We start from the raw sequence: 22,757 nt of genomic DNA on the forward strand, positions 1-22,757 counted from the left end.
AGAAGAGGAAAATTAATTAAGTCCAGGTACGGGGAGTAGGGTGTTCACATGAATGTCAAAGAAAAACGTTTACATGCCTTTTTCTAAACTACCAGAATAACTGGGCATAGGAGTATGAGATATTAAGGATATAGGGAGTGGGGGTAAAAACGTGGGAGGCTAGGCTTGGGAAAAAGCCAAAATATAATGGAGTCACACCCACCCCCTTCCTTTGAATACCCATTAAAGAATTTAATTCCTTCAAGTTGCATCAGGGCAAAAGAATATTTACTGTAGAAGTATATACTTAGATGACTACATGAGGGAGGGAAGGAGGGGGAGATTGGGAGGGGGTTCTTCTCATGTTTCACAGATGTTGACTTTAAGTTTCCACCTGGTAACAGCCTAGGGGCCAGAGCATAAAGATACAAGTCAAAACAAAACATAGAGACTTACACAGAAACAACTCACAGCATCCAGCAAGGGAATTATTAAAAAAAAAAAATTCTTTCCAGTGGCTAAATAAATATCTTTCCTCGTATTTGTACTTTCTTTTTTTCCACTTACTGAAATTTGGAAAGAGCCAAAGAATCTATTTGCCTCTTCAAAGTTCTGGATTACATAAAAATATAGCCTAAGAAAAGCAATTTTTTCAAAATGAGGATTAAACTATATTGTAACCACTTTCTAGTATCTAGGTGTTTTATTTTATAACAGCACAACAACAACAACAGGCAGAAAACAAAACAATTTTTAAATTGTGAGTAATGAAAATAATAAATGACATACTTTTTTATATAAATCCCTGGCTTTCTTCCAGAGTACTATAGAAACACATTCAAAATTCACAGAAAGGTCCATAGCATAGTACTTGAATTTGCACAAACCTTGTAAGGTAAGTAAAAACCTGAATGAGGAATTTTGAATAAGCCTACTCAGTCATCTTTGCAAACCACATTTAAAACAACTCCAGGATTAATTTCATTCCACTTTCTGGACTTGTGCATCTTAAAAGCAAGAAAACTTGTCATTTTGGAAGTATAAAGAATGTTCTTGATAAACAAAGCTAGAAAGTTTGCAGAGGGGGGATGGTGTTGGGGGTGGGGAGACAAACCCTTTAGTTACAATATTTTAGGGAAAGAATCGACAATAAGACAAATTTCAAGTCAAGTTGCTCCACTATACTACAAAAGCAGTTTAGAATCTTAAGCAGATGCAAAAAGAATAAAGCAAATGCGGAGGAAAAAAGACCGATAAAGTTTCTGGCTACAATACAAGAGACATATCATTACCATATGATCTAATGTGGGTGTCAGCCGGATTGTGTTCATTGAGGGAAACCTTATTTTTTAACTGTGCTATGGAGTAGAAGCAGGAGGTTTTCAACCTAGTGACAGTCACTGAGCAGCACCTACCCCCTCCTCCTTTCCACACCTGCAAACTCTTTTGCTTGGGCTGAATATTTAGTGTAATTGCATCTCAGCTTTGAGGGCTCCTGTGGCAAGTACCCGGATTAAAAGGTACGGTTTTCAATAATTGTCCTGAACTATGCTACAGACTAATAAAACTTCGGTCAAGTCGAGAGCAAAAGGAAATATTTGGTGAGAAAAAGAAAAAAAAAAATCATGCTAAACTTTTAGTAATCTTATGCAACCTTTTAAACAAGTATTGCTTGAAAGCAGAAGTTAAATATTTGGTAAAATGGTTGAATGCATTGTTTTACTTTTTTCTCTTCTGTTCTTGCAAAGATGCTTATGAAAAAACTGTAACAGAACACCATGACTATCTATATTAATGTTTTTGTATTTGTACTGATGAAATGTTTAGCTCTTTATGAAATGTTAACAGAAAAGTATTCTAAACTAGCATAGTATTTGTGGTTAGATTATACATTTAAGGATTTATTCCCATCCTGAATTCTTGTATATTTTACAAACTTTTAAAACCTCAGAGAAGTGAACTCTAGTGATTAGCGGTAGAGAGCTAATGTATATTTCTATAACCCCCAGAAATGAATAGAAATTATTACCAGAGGTAAAAAATAAACATTGCAAATACTTATTATGTTAAAGACCTAAGATATTTTTGCAATTGCAAAATTCCTTTACTGTAAAGGAGTGTCCTTTTCAGTATTTTAAAGCAAATGGAATTTTATTATAAGGTACATGCACTGTAAAATGAGGGTGTGGGTAATTTTCTTTCTAACTTTAAAACAGGGTAACCTGATGACCACTGGTTAAGTGGGCTCTCAGTGATGTAAATGTCTGTGGCTTTTTCTTCCTCCTGCTGTTTTTAACAGAAAAAAAAAGCCAAATACTTTTTATAGTAGTCCTATTTATGGATAAATGCTGCTATTATTTATTTTAAATTACTTGTATTATTAATGAAGTTTTGAAGTCACCCAGCACTGGGGATTTTAATTTTGATTTGCACTTAATATCCCCCCCTATCATTTAAGGGATATATTTTAACTTTAAAAGTCATACGAAAGGTATAAATGACATTTCATAAATGTTGGTCTGAACTATACAGTGAATTCAATGTGCTGAGGTCATTTTATTATTTTTGATAAGGCATTTATAAGCCATGACAACTAACATTAGTGGAATAATGACACTACATACATTTTGAGAATACTTAAAATAGTTGCAAAGAAATGTAAAAAGTTATGTCATTTCAGTAACAGCCTCCTTGCTTTCTATGGGCAAGTTCTATTTGCTGTCCATTTTTTGCATGTGATTTATTAAGAAAGGAAGGAAATAATTGAAGAAATCAAGACTGTAAGGAGCCTACATTAATCATTTTTAAGATGCTGTGTTTTCAGGTACCTATGACACTAATGCAGAAGAAGTTATTTCATGAAAGGATTTACATAAAGTTGCTGGACATGTTAGTCTTTCTTAGGATATTTGTAGTTAAAATGCATTCATATACACAAAGCCAATGAAAGTGATGTCAAAATAAGTCATCGAATCTATGAACTGTGTTACTCAGTTTCTATCAAAAAGAATATTGCACAGAGAATTTGCACCATTTTTAAAAAGAGTAAACAATTCCAAATGATGATACTATTGCTCTGAGCTAATGCTCAACATTTCCTTTTTTGGGTCGTTAGTAAAACAGCCAGGCATTTTCTACTCTGAGGAAAGGATTACAAAATGACATCTGCATTGACTCTCTTTGCTATTTATTAAATCTGCAAATACTTTGCTTCATTTTTTTTTCTAAAATTATGACATTAAATATGCAAGGCTAGCAAACTTGTGGTAAACCGTAAACATTGCATTTTAATGTGAAACAGATAGAGGACCTCTCCTTCAGATCAATGCAAGAAAATGTCCTGCCAAAACAACAGTCTCCCCTTAAAGAGAAACTCAACAACTGAATGGGAATGGGCTCAGGAGAACCCCTGACACTGAATTTCAATTGGCAGTGTGAATAATAATATTTATTTTTAAAACGAAAAACCATAATCCAGTATTGTGTGTATTTCTTTAGACATATTCCAATACTGAATATAAACTAAGAGAAAAAGTGTAAGAAATTGAAAAACATTTTGTTTCTTCTCTAGTGAATCTGGAAAAACTTCCAGAAGACACATACAAAGATTTTTTTCCCTTTATTTTCATATGTTTCCATTGGCTAATGTGGCTCAAAACAAGTCTTTAATTCTAATTATGAATGTCCAGCCTTAATATTAGTTCTTATACATGTACAATTCAAAGCAATGATGTTGAGACTAAACATAATATCTGCAATATGTTCTGGGAATTTAGAAGAGTTTCAATGGCATTTTAAAACACATCTTCTCAAAAATGGATTATTTGTTCTCTAATGCAATCAACCACTTTTTCCTATTCTGACTTATTCAGATTTATCATTGAGTTATTTAGGTCACATCAGCCCATTTAACAATATGGATGTATATATTTATAAGAGTTTGTTTAATGAATAGGTAAATATTATATGCATTTGTCAAAACTGAGCTTTTTTCTTTATTTGACTTTACAAAAGGTTAGTAAAATGTAAAAACAGATAATATATAAATTATCTACTAGTAAAAGTTACCATAGTGAAAAGTAGATAATATATAAATTATTTAACAATCAATTAGGTTTTCCACATATATTTATTGACTTTTTAAAAATAATCAATTTGGGATTTTAACCAACAGATTTAATTTTTAAATGTGAATTTTTCTTATACCAACCATGTTGAAGCTCTTTCCATTTGATATATATATATATATTTTTTTTATTCTAGAAATTTGGATTTGAAGAAAACACTAGATTGTGTCTTAAAACATCAAAATGATTGGTGACTTGGGAAAATATTGAATAAATTATGTTGTTAATAAACTGATGGTCAACTGAGTCATGTGTGTGCAAAACATTGTGCAAGGCTGGGTACAGAACAAGGGATAATAAGACACGCCCTGAAGGACTACATGGTCTAGAGTGGGGGACAGACCAAGCATGCAAAACAAATTACAATATAATGTGATAAGTTCTTTAAAAGAGGTAAGAGTGATGTGCTTTGGGATCACAGAAGAGGCAGAGAGGAGCATCCTGCCTGTATAAGCCAGGGGACACAGAAGGAAAGCCATTATTTAACTTAACCTTTCCACCCTCTCCACAAGGTAAGTACTGTAAATGGCAAGTGACTTTGAGTGCAAGAGTAGAGATAGGATCTAGTAGGAGAGAGAAAACAGAGAGAAATGTGCCTAGAAATATCAGATGGCACCAAATTATGAGTGGTCTCACATATGGCACAGGGAATGAGAACATTATTGGCAAGCCATCGGAAGCCAACAAAGGAGTTGCAATAGAAATTAATGAGGTTAATTTTCAGAGGATGGCTTGGGTAGAAGAGTGGAAGATGGCCTGGGGTAAAGAAAATGTTCAGGGTAGAAATGAGCAAGCTCTTGCAATAGTTCAAGGGATGATGAGAAGGCCTAGACCAAAATAAATACAGTAGTATGGAGAGATGAGGATGGTTTCCAGAGTTTCATCTGAGATAGGAATTGGTGATCTTTCTTCTGTATTGAAAGAATTTTAACTATGTCATGGTTTGTGTTGAGAGTATCAAAAACCAGAATGACTTATAATCATTAAAACTTTGCAAATTATATGAAAGTATAGTATATCATCTTAATTCAGACAGCAGGTTCAAATAGATTCACAACCTCTTCAAAGTCTTCATAAGTAATTCGCTGTGCAAGTGAAGTTATAATTACTTTATTACCTCTTGAATACATCTTTAATGTTCTCCTTCCTCATAATAAATATTATTTTTTATACTTTCTCCATCTTCACTTTAGTATGGGACATTATATTAAAACCAACTCATGGACTTTGGTCTTCCTATACCTTTCATTTGTTTCTTAGGTTCGTAGGTTGTGAAAATAATTGAGATAAATCATGAAGGCGACCCTCATCTTCCTCCTGCTTGCACAAGTTTCCTGGGCTGGACCTTTTCAACAGAGGGGCTTATTTGACTTTATGCTAGAAGATGAGGCTTCTGGGATAGGCCCAGAAGATCGTGTTCCTGAATTTGGAGAAATGGAGCCCCTGGGACCTGTGTGTCCTTTCCGTTGTCAGTGCCACCTTCGAGTTGTGCAGTGTTCTGATTTGGGTGAGTGGCCTACCTAATTTGTCTCTTTCATGGGTCTGGCTTCTCTCAAAGTTGAGGATTTTCGGTTGGTATCTGCAATTCCAAAGACGAGAGACACTGCCACCTAATGAGGAGTAAAGGAAGCAGCATAGGGTAGAAAAGTAGTTTTCAGGTTAGGGACACTTTGTCTTTCCTCCCTTCTTAAAAATCAGGATTCCATCACTTTGCAATCTTGACTAAATCACTTTCTTAAGAAGTTTTCTGAGCTTCATGGCCCCCTTTTTTGTAAAATGAAATTTTGAACAAAACTTATATTTTATGATTCCAGAGGATGGTTCATTTTAATTCTATGATTTGGTGTCATAAAAATTTAGACAGTAAGAAAACCTGGACAATCTCTCTACACTGGATTCAGCCCACATAGCGGAGTTGGACCATGACTTGATCATAAAACTATGGAATTATCAGAAACAAGACAAAGTACATTTTACAACAAAAACTTATCTTCCAAGTACTAAAATGCTCCCTTAATCTCTGGGTCTTAGTGTTGCTTCTACCTATGGTTTTTCGTAATCTGGCTGTTTATATTCTTTAGAAAGTTTCAAAGGAAATATTTATGATTAAAGTATGGTGTCAATATCCAGTGTAATCGTGGAGCATATATCTTTAGCCTAACACCAGACAGTTTGATTTATCTTGTTTTCAGAAACACTTGGTCTGGAAATTCCAAGAGTAATATACTTAAGAGATAAACCTCCAGAAAGTTTGAAGGCCCAGTGGATGGGTCAAAGAAGAATAAACTTAGTTTACATGGCAGCCAATTCACATTCTTCCTTTCTTTTGATGTATTTTCTTATTGGAAAAAAAAAAAGGAAAAGAATCCTCATATTATGATTTTGCCGTGTGTATTTCCTTATGGAAGAAATCCCATAGTGTATAAGGCACTTCTTTCAGAAGCCCTTTATTTATTCAAGACATGCCTGCCAAGAATATTTTGCAGGAAAAAAATTGTCATTAATTTCTACAGTAAAAATAAACTACACAGAAGAACTCAGACAAATATAAAATAAGTTCAACAGAAAGAGCTGAAAAAATACTTGCAGAAGTTTCATCAATGTCAGTACATATCATATAGCTATCCACAACCTAAATGCTTGTGCACATAATGGTTTTCCAAAGGGTAAAAGGATAAATTCCCTGGCTTCATTCATTCACTCCTGCAATGAAGATACTAAGAGCCCACCATGTTTCAATTCTATTCTAGATTATGGGGAAGATGAGGAAGCCATATATGGTCCTTGTTCTTTGGATCTTACCTTTTAGTGGTGGCAACTTCCTTTTTGAATTGCATAGTCACTACAGGGGATATTAGATTACTATGAAATTCTCCAGAAAGTTTTATAAGTGTCTAGAGATAACTTGCATTACTGTCTTGGGCAAGAAATTAATGAGGTTGAAAAAATATGAACAAAATAACACCATTTGATAGATATACTAGTGGTAAACTCTTTTTTGAAGTTACTAAAATGGCCAAGTTCCCAAGAAGTGTGATGAAGTTAAAATTCACTTTACCTCTGAGAATAAGGTTAAAGGGACTCATTATTACTAAATCTATTATCAAAATGAATGGTTGGTATTTTTGAGAGTGAGCCAGTCACTTTCCATAAGCATTATTTTTGAATATAGGTTCACTTTGCTTCCATGAGAAATAATTTATAAAGCTGGAATCTGATAAAAGCATTGCACCAGTTTTCCAATTCTCTACTTTTAAAAGGCACAAACCTACTAATAGGTCAAAACTAAATAGAAAATCTTTGTCTTAGGAAACATCAAGTACACTGACTTGGAAGACACATAATGCAATTTGTTGTTTTGTTGTTGCTGTTACTGTTTTGTTTATCTTGTTTTGTATTTAGACACTAAAGTTTTCTATATGTTATCTTTTTTTGTTTTGTTTTTTTCCTCTAAGTGCCCAAAGCATACAACATTCCTCCCTTACACATAGATTTTCTGAGTCTTATAGGTTAAGGAAGTAGCCAAGATTCTGACAATGATTTATTTTAAGAAACTACATTTAATTAATAAAACTGAGTTTCAGTGAGCAGTGGGTTCATCCAGGGTACTTTTATTAATTCAGAGATGAATATTGAAATATATCGTAAAAAATTTAATTATGTATTTCTACAGTAGAAAATGGACTTGAAGAGAAGAGAAATCCCCTTGCCTTTAAAGAGAACAGTTAGCGCTATTCAGATTTTCAATTATTATCTGTTACTTACTTTATGATCCTGGAAAGCTGTTGAGAACCTTTACATTTTCATGTGTAAAAGTCAGTCTAGGAGATCCCATTATGTAAGTGAAATACTCACCTCACAGAAGCAACTCAATACATGTCTTGATTATATAATGATCATGTCAAGTAAAAGATAATAGATGAGTTTTTTTTAAAAAAAAAGTAAGAAAAAAATGCGACCTTATTCATAGTAAAGACAGTGTGGTGTATTTTGTTTCATGTTCCCTATTGATCTGAGCATGAAGCTTGAATTATTGCAATAAAGAAAAAAATCCAATGCAGTTTATGATGGAAAATGTTGGTTATTTTCTTCATCAATAGCTAATATTATCTGAAGGATTATTCTTGCTCTAGCATTGAATGAAAAGAGAAAAGCTATGATGTTGAAAGATAATAATCCTTGGTTATTATCTAAATAAAATACAAGCAAATGTTTCTGTTATAATATTCAACTATTTTTTCCACTAAGAAGTATTTCTGGTAAAGTTAAAGAGTGAACAATTTAGATAATTTTTTCAAAGTTAAGAAGTGAAAACTGTGAAATTAAGTTGAGTAATTAGTCCATGGGCTATTTCAAGTCCCTAGTTGTAACTCATCGTAATATTATCATAATATACTTTTGTAGAGCATGAGGGACTGAGAAAGCACACATGAATTTCCACAGATGGTTGCCAAGTTGTTTTGCATAGTTTGTTGTAATTTAGTGTGTAACTTGAATGGGAATTTTATGAGACCCTTATTTTCTCTCTTTATCTGTCCTCTTCAGGCATAAAATAATTCACTCTTAATCATAGCATTTATAAAAAAAACAATAAAGGTAGATATAGGACTAGTGACTTCAGAAACCTATGGACATACTCATTCATTTTCATAAAAATACATAAAAATTTTACTATGAATGGGGTACTATGTGATACTTTGATACATGTATATATTGTATCATGTTTAAATTAGTTTACACATATCTGTCACCTTAGTGTTTATCATTTCTTTTTAGTGAAAACTATCCTAATCCTTTCTTCTGGGTTTTTGAAATGTGTGGAATATTATTGTTATCTCTAGGGCAGCAGCACACCAGAACTTTCTGCTGCTGACTGTAACTTGGTACCCATAGATAACATTTCTTCCTATTCCCACTCTTTCTAGTCCCTGGTAACCACCATTCTACTCTCAGATTCTAAGAAGTTTCCACACAGGAGTGAGATCATGCTGTGCTTGTCTTTCTGTGCCTGGCTTATTTCACTTAGCACAATGATCTCAAGTTTTATTAATGTTGTTGCAAAGGACAGGATTTCATTATTTATGGCTGAATAATATTCCATTGTTGGCATGCATACCATATTTTCTTTACCAATTCATCCATCGATGAGTACTATTCTCAAATTACATCAAATTAAAAAGCTTTTGAGCCAAGACACAATCAACAGAGTAAAGAGACATCCTGCAGAATAGTAGAAAATATTTGCAAACTGTAACCATGATGAGGGAGGGTAGATATCCAGAATACAACAGGAACTTCAAACCTCAAAATAAAAAAAAAATATTAAAAATTGAGGTTTGAAGAAAAGTCTAAATAGATATTTCTTAAAAGAAGATAGACAGATGACCAAAAGATACATGAAAACATGTTGAATATCACTATCATCAGGGAAATGCAAATCAAAACTACAAAATATTACCTCACCTGGTTGGGTGGGGTGGCATATGCCTGTTATCTCAGTGTCTCCAGAGGCTGAGACAGAAGGATAGTGAGTTCAAAGCCAACCTTAGCAAAAATGAGGCACTAAGCAACTCTGAGACCCTATCCTTAAATAAAATATAAAATAGGGCTGGGCATGTGGCAAAGTGGTTGAGTGCCCCTGAGTTCAATCCCCAGTACCAAACAAGCAAACAAACAAAAACAATAACAAAAGATATTACCTCACCCCAGGATGAATTGCTATTATTGGAAAGAATAAAGACAACAAGTGCTGGCAAGAATGTAAAGAAATAAGGATGCTTGCACACTCTTGGTGATAATGTAAACTATTACAGTCATTATGGAAAACATTATGGAGCCTCCTCAACAAATTAAAAGAACTAACATATGATCCAACAATTCCAAGCTGGGTTTATATTCTAAGGAAATGAAATCAGCAAATCTAAGACATCTGTGCATCCATGATCATTGCAGCACTCTTCATACAGCCAAGAAATGGAGGCAACCCAAAAGTCCAACAATTGATAAATGTAACTCCTTGTCAAATCTTTTTAAAATGTCTTAATATCAGTCTTGTCCTTGTTATCATGAAGGAAGATAGTATTTCTTGTGTGTTCTTTGGTTCAGCCATTCATCTTTTGTGAAGTATTATCAGTTAGCAGAATTTGGTAATGACTTTCATCTCATTGATGAAAGACAGATTAGGCCTGAAAAGTCAAATATAAGTATATATCTCATCTTTTGTATATTTTTCAAACTTAAAATAACACTGATTAACTTTTTTATAGTTAAGTTTCAAAAGATTTGGAGGAGGTTTTAAAATAATTTGATATTGGAAAGGGCTTGGGTCATACAATTAAACACCTCTGAGCTCCTATCCTGCTTTGCCATGGTAAGACTAGAAAATGTGTGTGAAAATGCTTATCATAGCAACTTTTACATATAGTTCATCATTTCTAAATTAACCAACAACCTGAGGTTACTTATGGCACATCCTTTATTTTTTATTTGAAATTGACAGTCTCTCATATATGGTTTGTCAAACTAGACATAAAGAGCATGTCTTTCTCCTGTCTCCTAAGGAAGGATGTGCCATCTCCAAATATAAATAGATGAGAATTTTAAAAAAATATGTACAGTTATCAAGACGTTTGGTGCTCTTTAATCCAATATTCCTATGAACAAAAACTGCTTGTCTGGAGTTGAGGATGAAGCATGTATTTATTTTATGATAGTAAGTGATTCAAACTTCACATTCTTAACCTTCTGGAAATGGCACCAGAAGATAGAACACATTAAATTTGGTCATGTGAAAACAACACAATTACCTGCTGGTACCTAAAATGTTCCTCTTAATGTAAAGGATATTTTCATTAAAAAAAAAAAAAAACTCAGGGAAACCATAGAATTGTTAAAATTGCATAGTGTCTTTTTAAAACTGACTCTGCTTATGCTGGTGAAAACTTTGTCTGTGGTTACCACTTGGGATATATTATGTCACAGCCTGTTGCTGGTCTGGGGAGACTAGTTTGCCCAAAGCAGATCTTATAAAGGAAACAATAAACCATTAGACTTCTCCCCTGAAGTCAATCCATAAGAATAAATCAGGGCTATTTTGCAGGGTGCAGACAGGATGCTAGAAGCTCCCGCTGCCTTCCTAATTTCTAGCTTTATAGCCCAGGGATGCGTGTGGCAGGGGTTAGGGGGGAGTCCCTTATTCAGATTGTCAGATGCATCAAAAGGGCTTCTTCAAAACACACTATAGGAAGAAGGATGTGCAGAGTATGCCCACTGGGTTGCTAAATTAGCATTGGGCAGAGGGTGAGTCTGGACAATCCTCAGGAGAAGCGAGATTTACACTCAGGTCTTACCCAGAGAGCTGAGACTCCTGACTCAGGGGTTAAAGATGGTGAGGAGGAAGAGAGGAATCTAAAACAACTGGATAAGTGTTTGCCTTCCTGACCTGCCTGAGAACTGATGCAGCCCTGGTTTCCCTCTTGGCCCCAGGAGGGAGAGCAAGGCAGCTGTGTGGGATCAAGGCATTTCATTAGACGGCAGCTGGGATGCATTCTCTTTTGGAAGAACATCCTGGCTCCAGGGGACAGGATGGAAATAGGTTAGCTGGAACAGCAATTCCCTGGATGAAAGAGGAAAATCATGAGACCCTGTCATCTTAACTTTTTCCCTTCAAAATAATTACAAGAGGATTATATATTTCCTCAAAAAATGAGGATAAAGAATTTAAACCAGTTTGCAATCCAGTCTCAGTAAAAGGAGAAAGCCCCATAACAACTGCATTGTAATACTCCAGATTTATTTACCCTGGATTTATTCTGTAGACTGCTTTGAGAAAACTTCTCCTGCATGTCTACTTCTGTGCTTTCATTCTATCTATATTCTCCTGGATTATCCTGTAACAATTGATTATATATATATATATATATATATATATATATATATATACATACATATAATTATGCAATACTTTAAATTACCTCTGTATTGATCTGCTTTCTCCAGCAGAAGGGAAGTGTAGTGATAATTTATATTTGTAACATTCTATACACAATAAAATGTCTTATACTTGATGGGCTCTTAAAAATCAATAAGTAATTAATCAATTAATCGATAAACATATGCACGGCTTGGTGCTTGCGTGAATACTCTATAGTACTCTTGATGCTACCAAACTGGACACCAGAGGGAACATGGCTGATTGGGTATTAGAGAGCATATAAGTACAGTGCACCCTGGCTTCTTCCATTTGAGGATGACTGTAAATCCAGGAAGCTTAACCCTTCCTTAAGTTTGTTTGGAAAGGCAATAGAAATAAAAGAGAAAATTTTCTGTTTCAGAAGCCTGGACTAACTGCTATCACAGTCCGATTACCATTTGTTTTTTAATATGGGAAAAAGGGAAACATGTTTGCCTGAAGTAGAAAACATTTTTTGTTGGGACTGGAGAACCTGAATGTTATTTTGGTGATTTGACAAAAACTGAGGCAAGTGTATCACCACTATCCTAATTATTAAATTGAAGACAGAATTATAAAAAATAAACTGTTGGAAATCAACAAGTATAAATCCTAGAGTTTGGACTCCTGCCACGTGGCAGGAAATAAAGCATGATGTTTTAGGGTAACCTGGCCTTTGTCCAACGTGATGTTTACCAGATTGCTGACATTTACCAGCAGAGCAATGCTCTTCATCACTGGGACTACCAGAAGGGAAAAAAGAAAAGGTAGTACATTTCTTACTAGTCTTTATTCAGAAATGATTTTCTGGTAACAACTTAGTATACTTGTATTTACTTTAATAATAATATTTTAAAGAAGACAAAACTCCTTTTACACAATTTGTCAGAGCAAATAAAATAATTCAGGTTACCTTAGGAAAAAAAACTGTGTTATAATAGAAAAATGAAAATTATATTAAAGTTTGTTGAAAACTAAATTTAGGAAATCATTTTATTCCTGTTACTATTGCTGCAGAAGTATTTTATTCCCAAACATGGTAACTTCAAAAAATCATCTTATTTTGCTTACAATTTTTGAGGAACAAGATATTTGGGAAGGGATAATAAGGGTGTTCTCACTTGAGGTTTCTCACTGTTTGCAGTCAAGCATTAGATAGAACCAGAATCATGGGAATGCTTGCCTTAGGCTGGCCACCCGGATGGTGTCCTTTAGACTTATGATGAGCAGTTGGTGCTAGTCACAAGGGACTATTCAATCTGTTGTCTTCAGAGTGACTCATCTGTCCAGATGGTGGTCTAGCAGTAAACATATTTCTTCAGGCTTCTGGCTGCCCCCAGAGCAAGCATCTCAGAGGAACTATATAGCAGCTGTGAACTAGGTAGCAGCTGTGAACTGGGTACCACCTTTTCTGACTTAGCCTCAAATATCATAATACCATTCTACAGCATCCCACAGGTTCACAGAGGCATTATAAGTCCATCCTAGTCTTAACGGAAAGGAAAGAGGATTGCACTTCACCTCTTAAGGGGTTTGGGATGAGTTTTTATATTAGAAGGACATGAAGGATAAGAAATATAATTAATGAAATCTTTGAAAAGTACTATTATTTTGCACATTTGCTTAGATCTTCATGTTTCTAAAGAGAAGCATGAGCATAAGTTACTCTACAGAGTACTAAATAGAGAAGATCCATAGATATTATTTGTCTCTATGAAGGTCATTACTTATAATTGCAAACTGCTTAAGAAGTTAAATAAATTATATTTAAATTAATTTTAAGCTAACTTCATAGTTACTTAAATCATCTACTTAAGATTGTATGAGCAGCAATCAGTCATGTTATCTGGACTTTGTTATTTTTATAGAGCATCTTATTTGAAGCTTATTCTACTTGGCTAACTGATATATCATTTTTAAAATGCTTAATATCTTATTTTCTCTATTGTTTTGTGAATTACTGTAAAATCCATCAATATCTGTAGGAATGATTTTATGAAAATCATATGAAGTTAATATAATTATATGTAATTAAAAACAGTATTTGTTAACTTTGCTTATTTAAGTGGTTAAAAAAAAATAAGATAAAATAATGGGTTCCATAGAATATCACATAGTTTTTTGCATGGTGAAGATTAGTTTTGGTTCAAATGAGCAACTTTTAATCATCAAAATAATATTTAGCTCAAATGTATTTCTATCCAATTGACCCTAGGCTCAGTTGGTTTCAGATGAAGATATACAGGTTTAGAGATGCAAACTTGAATTCTGGTCATCACTAGTTAGTGGTTGAGGTCATTTTAATCCAGATAATTTTGAATACAGATGGATAAATAAAGACTGCTATTTTTTAGATTTGAAAAATACAGCATTTACACCATCATATGGAATTAAATTAACCAGAAACAGCTAGTGAGGGCCTAATTACTTATTGGGATTTTTTGGTGCAGATAATGTGAATGACATATTTGATGGTATCATTTACTTGAGAATTAGAAACAAAATTATGATAATTATAACCAGTTATATCCCAATACTTCTGAAAAAAAGAACTACAACAAAAGTAGGATGTAGAGAGATTTAGTAACAAAATATGGTGGAAAGGATCTCAAAGACATGTTCACAAACTTCCTACCTACGACTGTATTTAAAAATTAATCAGAAAGACACCTGTGTACAAACAGCCAGAGGCCATCAGGAAACTTTTGAGGTAATTCATCCTCTTTTTTTTCCCACAGGTAGAGACATCTGATGAAAAATGATCATTTGTCTTAGTTAACCCCAAACATGCAGAAACAAACAACAAGCAAAAGATCCTAAAATACAGGACAGTACATCATAAGCTTTAGAAGCAGGGAATCAGTGTTATTTGAAGTGGTAGAGATGAGCATTTATAGAGTGGGGAAGGAAATAAGAGGAAGATTTATTTAAAGCACTGTGAGATGGAAGTAGGAAGAAATGCCTGGATGGAGTTTTCCATGAGTGAGAACTCAAACCATCTTGGTTCTTGGGCTACTTTAGCCATCAGGCACCTAGACTAACCCACCTGGCATTTCTGGGTTTCTTTTTCTCTACCTGTGAAAAAAAAAAAAAAGAGGATGTGTTAGCTCAAAACTTTTCTTATTTCTGGGACAACTAAATATTTGTGAATGTTGAAAAATTCATTGATTATTAGGGTCAAAACCAAACCTAACAAAATAACAACAACCTGATGTCTACTCTCATAATTTTTTTTTAAAGAAGGTGTGTATAAAAAAAAAAAAAAAAGGAAATAGTAGTAGCAAGAAATGCTCTCATAAATTGCGGGAGGTACTTTATATTAAAACTAACCAGATTCCCCTTGTTGTTTTTCTTATTTTGATATAGGCCAATAGAAACCTCCTTGTGCATGCTGGAACATTCGGGATCCATAGACTACCCGACATTTTCCCTTTGTGACATTCTAGAAACTCAGCTGTAGTATTTTGCCCGTGGTATTCTGCCCTTAGTTCTTGAACATGCCAGGCAACAGCCCAACACTTGTTAGACTCTTTAAAAATATAACATGATATTGGGTGTAATATCTTTTGGATCTGCCCTTAGTTCTTGAACATGCCAGGCAACAGCCCAACACTTGTTAGACTCTTTAAAAATATAACATGATATTGGGTGTAATATCTTTTGGAGGATGTAGATTTGACAGGAGAAAGTATATGTCATGTTGGAATCCAAGAGAGCAATCTTCTAAACACACTTTGTCACTCTTAGCTAAATGAGTTTTCTCTTGTCATTAAACCTTGTCTGAAAATCATCTGGACAAAGGAATGTATCATATTGCCTTACCTGTCACATTGGGCTGTTTGGAAGAAAATGAAATAACATTGTATTTTTTTGAATAATTACTAAAGCCTCAGAAATATAAAGTATTAATAGTAAAACACTCATATATGAATTATCTCAAAAGGATATGAATTTATTAGTGATTCATACATTAAAATAGCTCTACAGGAACTAAGCAGTAAGAATCACAAGGCTGAAGAAGGCATTTTTTAGTACTAAATCTTCAGAAATAAAGAATTATAATTCATCTCAAGCAATTTCTTTTATTAAAACATTCTGAGATAACAACATAATAAAAATTGCCAGTCATTCGGATATATATCAATCTCTCCCTCTACATCTAATACTATCTTTGCAGTTTGAATCTGAACAAATGTTAAGTGTAACCAGAATTCAAGTGCAACGATGTGGATAAAGTAAAAATAATGGAAATTAAGACTTATTTTTGACTCCACCAAAATGCCCAAGAAATAATATGTGGGCAGTAACTTTATATCTTTATTTGAAATTAAAGGAAATTATATCTTTTCTTGGTTGGATAACAACTAATCATCAAAGATTTGGCAGAAGTGTCCCACCTCTAATTGCATGTAATTAGTAAATTGACATTCTGAAAATGGCAGGGATTATGACTGCATAATGCCATTAAATATCCTCCTACGAGGTAGCTGTTCTGGTAGTTCACTGTTTATGATGGAAAACACTTCACTCTGGCTATTTCTATGGGAACTGTTTCTGTAGTGAGTTCTGTATTTACATGGCATATTGATGTAAGTTCAGAATCACATGAATTTTGATATTGCAATTTATGAAGAGAGTGGTCACTGGATTAGGGACAAGATTATTTTTTCCACTAACAGAACAATGATATCGTGAACAAAAAATTATTTGAAAAAAAAAACTCATAAATACGTGACTTTAGATATATTTTAAGTCATTTCCATGAAAAGCAATGAGGATAGTTGAAGTATGTCTACCATCATGGTTTATGAATGTATTCTAATTAAAACTCAAAATCTGAAAGGAATTTTCCAAACATAGGAGTTATTCTGCCTCATTATAATTTGATTTTTAATTGAAAAGTTTGGATTAAATTATGTTTTCCATGCAACATGGATAATTTCTGGTTTATTCCTACTTTATATTCAGCTGCTAGCAAGTTGATGGTTCCTAGGAGGTACTCAACCACATGCTGTTGAATGAATGAAGACATGTTCTTCAGCACTTCAAGTTACAGATATGATGGAAGATTGCTTCTGTCAAAGACTAAAAAGTATTCCAGATTTATGTTATGCAATCTTAAAATATAGAAATAATCACATTGAGTTAATAGAATGTCAAATTTATATTTATCATCCCACATCGATAAGAAAAAAGCCAAAGGAAGACCAAAGGCCTCATTTAATAATTTTCCATTAGCTTTCATTCCCTTTACTCAAAGTGGCATACATTTTGAATAAAATTGTTTTAGTGACTAGTGAAATTTTTTAATACCATGGACAAATTGCTTACTCAATATATTTATATTTGTAAACTAACAAAAATAACTCATTTAGACCTAAATGTAAAGTTCAAAAGTAAAATTTTATAGCATTACCTTTAGAGAAGTTATACTATTTATTTTGTTTTATTCTAATTAGCTAAAAGTTATACTAAAAGTTATACTATTTATTTTATTTTATTCTAATTAGCCTAACATTGATTGATCATAAAATTTCAACTAAAACTAATATTGTTCTGGTATTACAGTTAAAACTGAAAGAATTGATCTCCAAAAGTGTGGAAAAGTTTTCGAGTTGTTGGAGTAACATTTTTCATGTAGTCAACACACATTGATTACATATTTATATAATTTAAGTTAAAGCATAGCTCGATGACAGTGTTAAATTATCAATAAAAGCTTTACAGTTGATGATATGACTAAAGTATGTTCTTATTGACAGGGTGTTTATTTAGAAATATATAGATTTACACTTCACTCCTACCAAACAAATGTAGTAAAAAACAGTGTACACTGAAAGATTTGAGCCACACCATGAGGAAATACAAAATTTCCCCTTTGCATAAAAGTAAATATGCAGGGAGAATATCATGTTCTTCTTATGACTAGGAAATAAAATTGTTTGACTTCGTTAGAGGATAAAACAAACCTTTTAAACTACAAATGATGTAGTTCTTAGAAGAAAAATAGTTTGCTGGTAAAATTATCATGGCAACATTGGTTTCTGTATAAATCTATTTTTTTGTGTGTGATTCTGTAGTTATGTGTCCCCTTTTACTGACGACACACTCCTTTTATTCCTATGCTAGGTCTAGACAAAGTGCCCAGTGATCTTCCACCTGACACGACACTGCTAGATCTGCAAAACAACAAAATAACGGAAATCAAAAATGACGACTTTAAGAACCTGAAGGACCTTCATGTAAGAGCAATTTGATTTTTTAGTGATAAAGTGGTATGCTTCAAAGTATTTTTTCCAAACGTAAACTATGTAAGGGCAAAACCATTTATGATAATAAATCAGCACTCAACCACATGTTTATTAAATTCTCTTCCTGGCAGTGGTGGGGGAGCAGAGCAGCATGTTAATTAATCAACAAAAAATCATCAAATGTTCCTCTGTATATTTATACATTTTTAGTATTTAATTTATATCTATCACTTTATATCTTAATCCCCTCACAAGTTTTCATGAGTAAATATATGTATTTTCTCAATTAGACTGTACTTAAATAGTAGAACAAAATACAATATAAATTGATTTTTGTATTTTATTTCTTTGTTTCCTTTCATTCATTCATTTTTCTAAGAGAAGTGAGAATAACCTTGTAAATTCTCAAAGATTGGACCAACAGAAAAAGGAATAATCATTAGTATTTTATCTAGTAAATATAATCATATGTGTATATACACATACATTCACCTATAGACAGGATTGTATTCAGAATCATGCATGCTGCATCCTGAGCTGTGTTTTGATTAAGATTTTCACTTATCTATACTCCATTATGATGTCTAGTCTAATGTTCAGGACCCCCTCAGAAAACAAAAAACAAAAACAAAAACAGCATTCTCAAAAGGGCTTCCTGCAGGAGACTTTACAGAAAGAATAGTTTGCAAAGGGGTATGGGAAACAATAAGGCATTGCAAAGCACCCAGCTCCACAAGACTTCAAGGAACTTGTGTTAGTTCCCCATGAGAGAACTGAGTAACTATAGTCCTGTTCTTTTATTTCCTGCCAATGTCTCCACTGGCTGAACTTATTTGGAGGCCATATGTGGAGAGCACTGGGTTGGTATCGTCCCTATAGTGAGATCAGTGTCCTAAGACACAGAGAAGGGCCGGAAAGAACAAATAATATAGTTGTAGATGGGAGACAATATGCTGTAAATGGACAATAGGGATACACCTCTAAGGCAGCCTTGTGTAAGAGTAAATCCATGGTCTCTTTATAGAGAGTACTATGAAATTTGTTATCTACTCCAGCTCCCTACCTATGCAATGAGTATGCTCAACATCTCAGTGTACATTTAGTATAAGTCAATAACATCAATGTTCAAAAGATATACTGTGGGAACCTCACTATGTGTGTTCCACTGTTTGGCCATTCCTGGAGCAGTGGTTTTTTTCTTGGCAAAGAATGGCAATTAAGAGCATCCAGGGAAGGCAGGTCTTATGGGAATGAGGAGACTGGACATCACATGGGCACGATTGATGGATATGGATCTCTAAACTGAATTTAAAAGGGCCATCAGTGAACTTTGAAAGGCTGTGTTAGAGAAGAGGAATTATATTTACTTGCTGCTATACTACAAAATGACAGAATTGTCCTAGTGACTGGAAATTCCAGGGAAGCAGATTTTTGTTCAACATTAGAAATGCAATGAAGCTGTGTGCGGCAGCACATGCCTGTAATGCTAGTGACTGTGGAGAAGGAGGCAGGAGGATCACAAGTTCAAAGCCAGGCTTAGCACCTTCGCAAGTTCATAAGTAACTTAGTATGATCCTGTCTCATATTAAAAAATAAAAAAAGGGCTGAAGATATGAGTCCGTGGTTAAGCACCCCTAGGTTCAATATCTGGTACCAAAAATTTTTAAAAAAATTATAAAAAAAGAAATGCAATGAAAATAGTTAGAAAATTTTGAAAATTGTTGTATGATACCTGTATATGGAGACAGAGAGTTCATATTTTTCTATAATTAATGCTATAGAAATACATTCTTAAGGTTGATGAACTCTAATTTCACATCTTCTAGTCATTATAGAAAGGCTATGTAGTAAAAATTGTCAACTTATAATAAAATATAAATATACAATTCATCATTTGAGTGCTATGTATTAGAAATAAGAAATATAGATACAGGGGATAATGAAATATAAAATAGTAAAAATGGCAACTATATACTTAATGAAATTAACATAAGATTTAGCTATGGATGTACTAAAAGCCCTGGAGGGAAAAGAGTACCATTTAACCATCATCAGGAGAACATACACTCGATTTTTAAAGGAAGCACATTTTTTTTCCATAAAACTTTTAAGATTGTACATGTAATATATTTTTTTAAAATAGCAGATAATAAAATAGCCATGGTCAATTTATTGATGTTCAATACTATAAGCCATTATAAGTACTGAGTATTAATAGCACAAAGTAACAGAAAAATCAGTCATCATCATTATATCAGAATATCAGGTAGAGTATTAGGAGAATATGGGATAACGGGGATTTAGAAGATGAGCAGAAATTGGAAAGGTAGAGAAAAGAGGACATTTTTTTCTATAAGAGAAAAGCAAAGGCAGAAGACAAAAAGCAATAGATGATAAAATAGAGGCAGACTAGAGTAGGGATGTGGGCTCTGAGATAGTGCAGGACTAGGCCTGAGCAAGAGATTCCATAGCTGGGCTGCTGGGTTCTGTTTCCACAGGTAGTAGGTGGGTCCCGAGCTGCTCACCTGCTCTCTGCCTTCACCTTGAGATTTCACTGGGAGTGAGGGCATGCCGAAACCAGCAAGGTTGTCAGTGACTATTTGGAATACGTTTAAAGAGGTGATAATAAAGAATGAATATCATTAATTTCAGTGAACTAAAGTATGTAAAAAGCTTTATTTGCTAAGGTTAACCTAAAGCTACTTTTTTTTTAAGGAAGAAAAATTCTCTTACTCTAATCTTAACTTCATATTTAAATATATGCCAAATAGTTTTTTAAAGCTGTTCAATAAGAGACATCTAAATTTCTGTGACATTTCTTTAAATCCAGTGTTGGTAACAATGTGTTCTTTCTTTCCCTAAGTCTCCTTCTAAGTGTGCTTTCAGGCAACCATTACCTTGGCAATCCCCTTCTTTCTACTTCAAAGTGCACATTGGAAGAGACAGAGAGCTTATTAGAGCTTCTAACCTTTCAGAGGATGTCAAACAGCTATTTTTCTCTTACTCTTTCATTCCTGATCTTTACCATCCTTGTTATTATCCAAACAAACATCATAATTTCAGCTAGGAAAGGTACACTTGAATGGGAGGGAAGGAGAGCAATGAAAAATAAGCAAAGTTTAAAATAGAAAGGATTCAACTGGAAAAAAATTCTTTATTCTCCAATAATTATATCCATTTGCAATGCTGTGGCTTAATATGAGTGATACTTGTTGCATATTAATAGTTTTATACTTAGAGTAGAAAACTATATCATCTTTCTGTAAAATAATGGAGATAACGTGTGGCAATACTAACAAAGTATTTCTTTTGAATTAAAATTTAATATATCTGGTAAAGAAGGCGTTTTTAAAATTAAAAATCAACAAAAATTGCCAACAAACAAAAACTTGTCAGCAGTTTCTATATACTAGCTGCTCTTTTTAGTAACGTAGATATATGGAACTATTTAATCCTTATAACTATTCTTAGCGATTAAGAAACAGAACTTGAGTTTAGAATACCAGGATTATTCTTCTCTTGAGAATGTTCATTAAAAATTGCCAATAAATATGATAGTAACCTTACAATATCTAGTACAGTGTAAGCCCTGCACAAGGATGATATTAAAAGTCAGACTTTAACATTTAACATAATAGAAACCAGATTTTAAGACTATATTGCATACATTTGATTGTATCAACCTTCAGAATTTTTCTCTATGGATGGTAGTCAAAGATGTGCCTTGTATTTCTCATGCTTTGTATTTCTCATTGAGCTTCTGCCATTCTGTGTGTCTGATAAATATAAGTTTTGCTCACTCGGCTCCTCTGCTTTGACTTGTACTGATTTCCATAGCATTTGCCTGTTAATTTCAATTTTATATTACTTAACCCCCATAAATGCGTTTAACTTTCTGTAATATACATTGGAAACTTTTAGAATTTTTGTATTAATCAACCAATGTATCTTTGGATTAATTAAAAGACCAGGTTACTCATAATAAGTTTTAATTCATAAAATAATGTGAATAACATGAGGATATACTTCTGAAAGCCACTGCTTTCAGAATAGATTCTTGCATTTCTGGGACTGAAATTTTTTATGTATATACTTTTTAATTTTAGATGGACACAATAGCTTCCTTTATTTATTTATTCATTTTTATGTTTTGCTGAGAATTGAACCCAGTGCTTCACATGTGGTTCAGATGTACCTCTCTGAGCTACAATCCAGCCCTGTGATTGAAATTTTACCATCCTATTACCTCAATTACTTTCCCTCACCCCTGAATTCTCATTAATGCAAAAACATGAGTTCTGCATTTGAAAATTCATGTTTCCTAGACCTTCATAAAATTATCTCAAGTTCCTTAATAAGAGCAGATAATGTGACTTAAAGCAATAAACACAGTGTGGCTCTGTTAGAACAAATATTGGGACAGAATAAAGTGTCCACAACCATGTTTAG

The 22,757-nt window shown here is 33.5% G+C and overlaps 1 protein-coding gene across 2 annotated transcripts in view; it reads left to right on the forward strand.

Annotated features, from left to right (window-relative positions):
* The first annotated feature begins 1,204 nt into the window (after positions 1–1,204).
* The window catches only part of Dcn (decorin), a 36,072-nt gene continuing 14,519 nt past the window's right edge, over positions 1,205–22,757 (forward strand). The window contains exons 1-3 of one of the 2 annotated variants that reach the window (XM_046419377.2): positions 1,205–1,499; positions 5,367–5,613; positions 18,187–18,299. In XM_046419377.2, coding sequence (XP_046275333.1) covers positions 5,400–5,613; positions 18,187–18,299 — 327 coding nt within the window. In that variant the 5' untranslated portion in view covers positions 1,205–1,499; positions 5,367–5,399. Of the gene's footprint in view, positions 1,500–4,459; positions 4,619–5,366; positions 5,614–18,186; positions 18,300–22,757 lie in introns of those variants that run through there. The other variant, XM_046419378.2, reaches the window with a different exon arrangement.

The sequence above is a fragment of the Marmota monax genome, unplaced genomic scaffold (assembly GCF_021218885.2).
Source record: "Marmota monax isolate L192 unplaced genomic scaffold, Marmota_monax_Labrador192_F-V1.1 WCK01_AAM20220418_F8-fsc00036, whole genome shotgun sequence".
NCBI lineage: Eukaryota > Metazoa > Chordata > Mammalia > Rodentia > Sciuridae > Marmota > Marmota monax.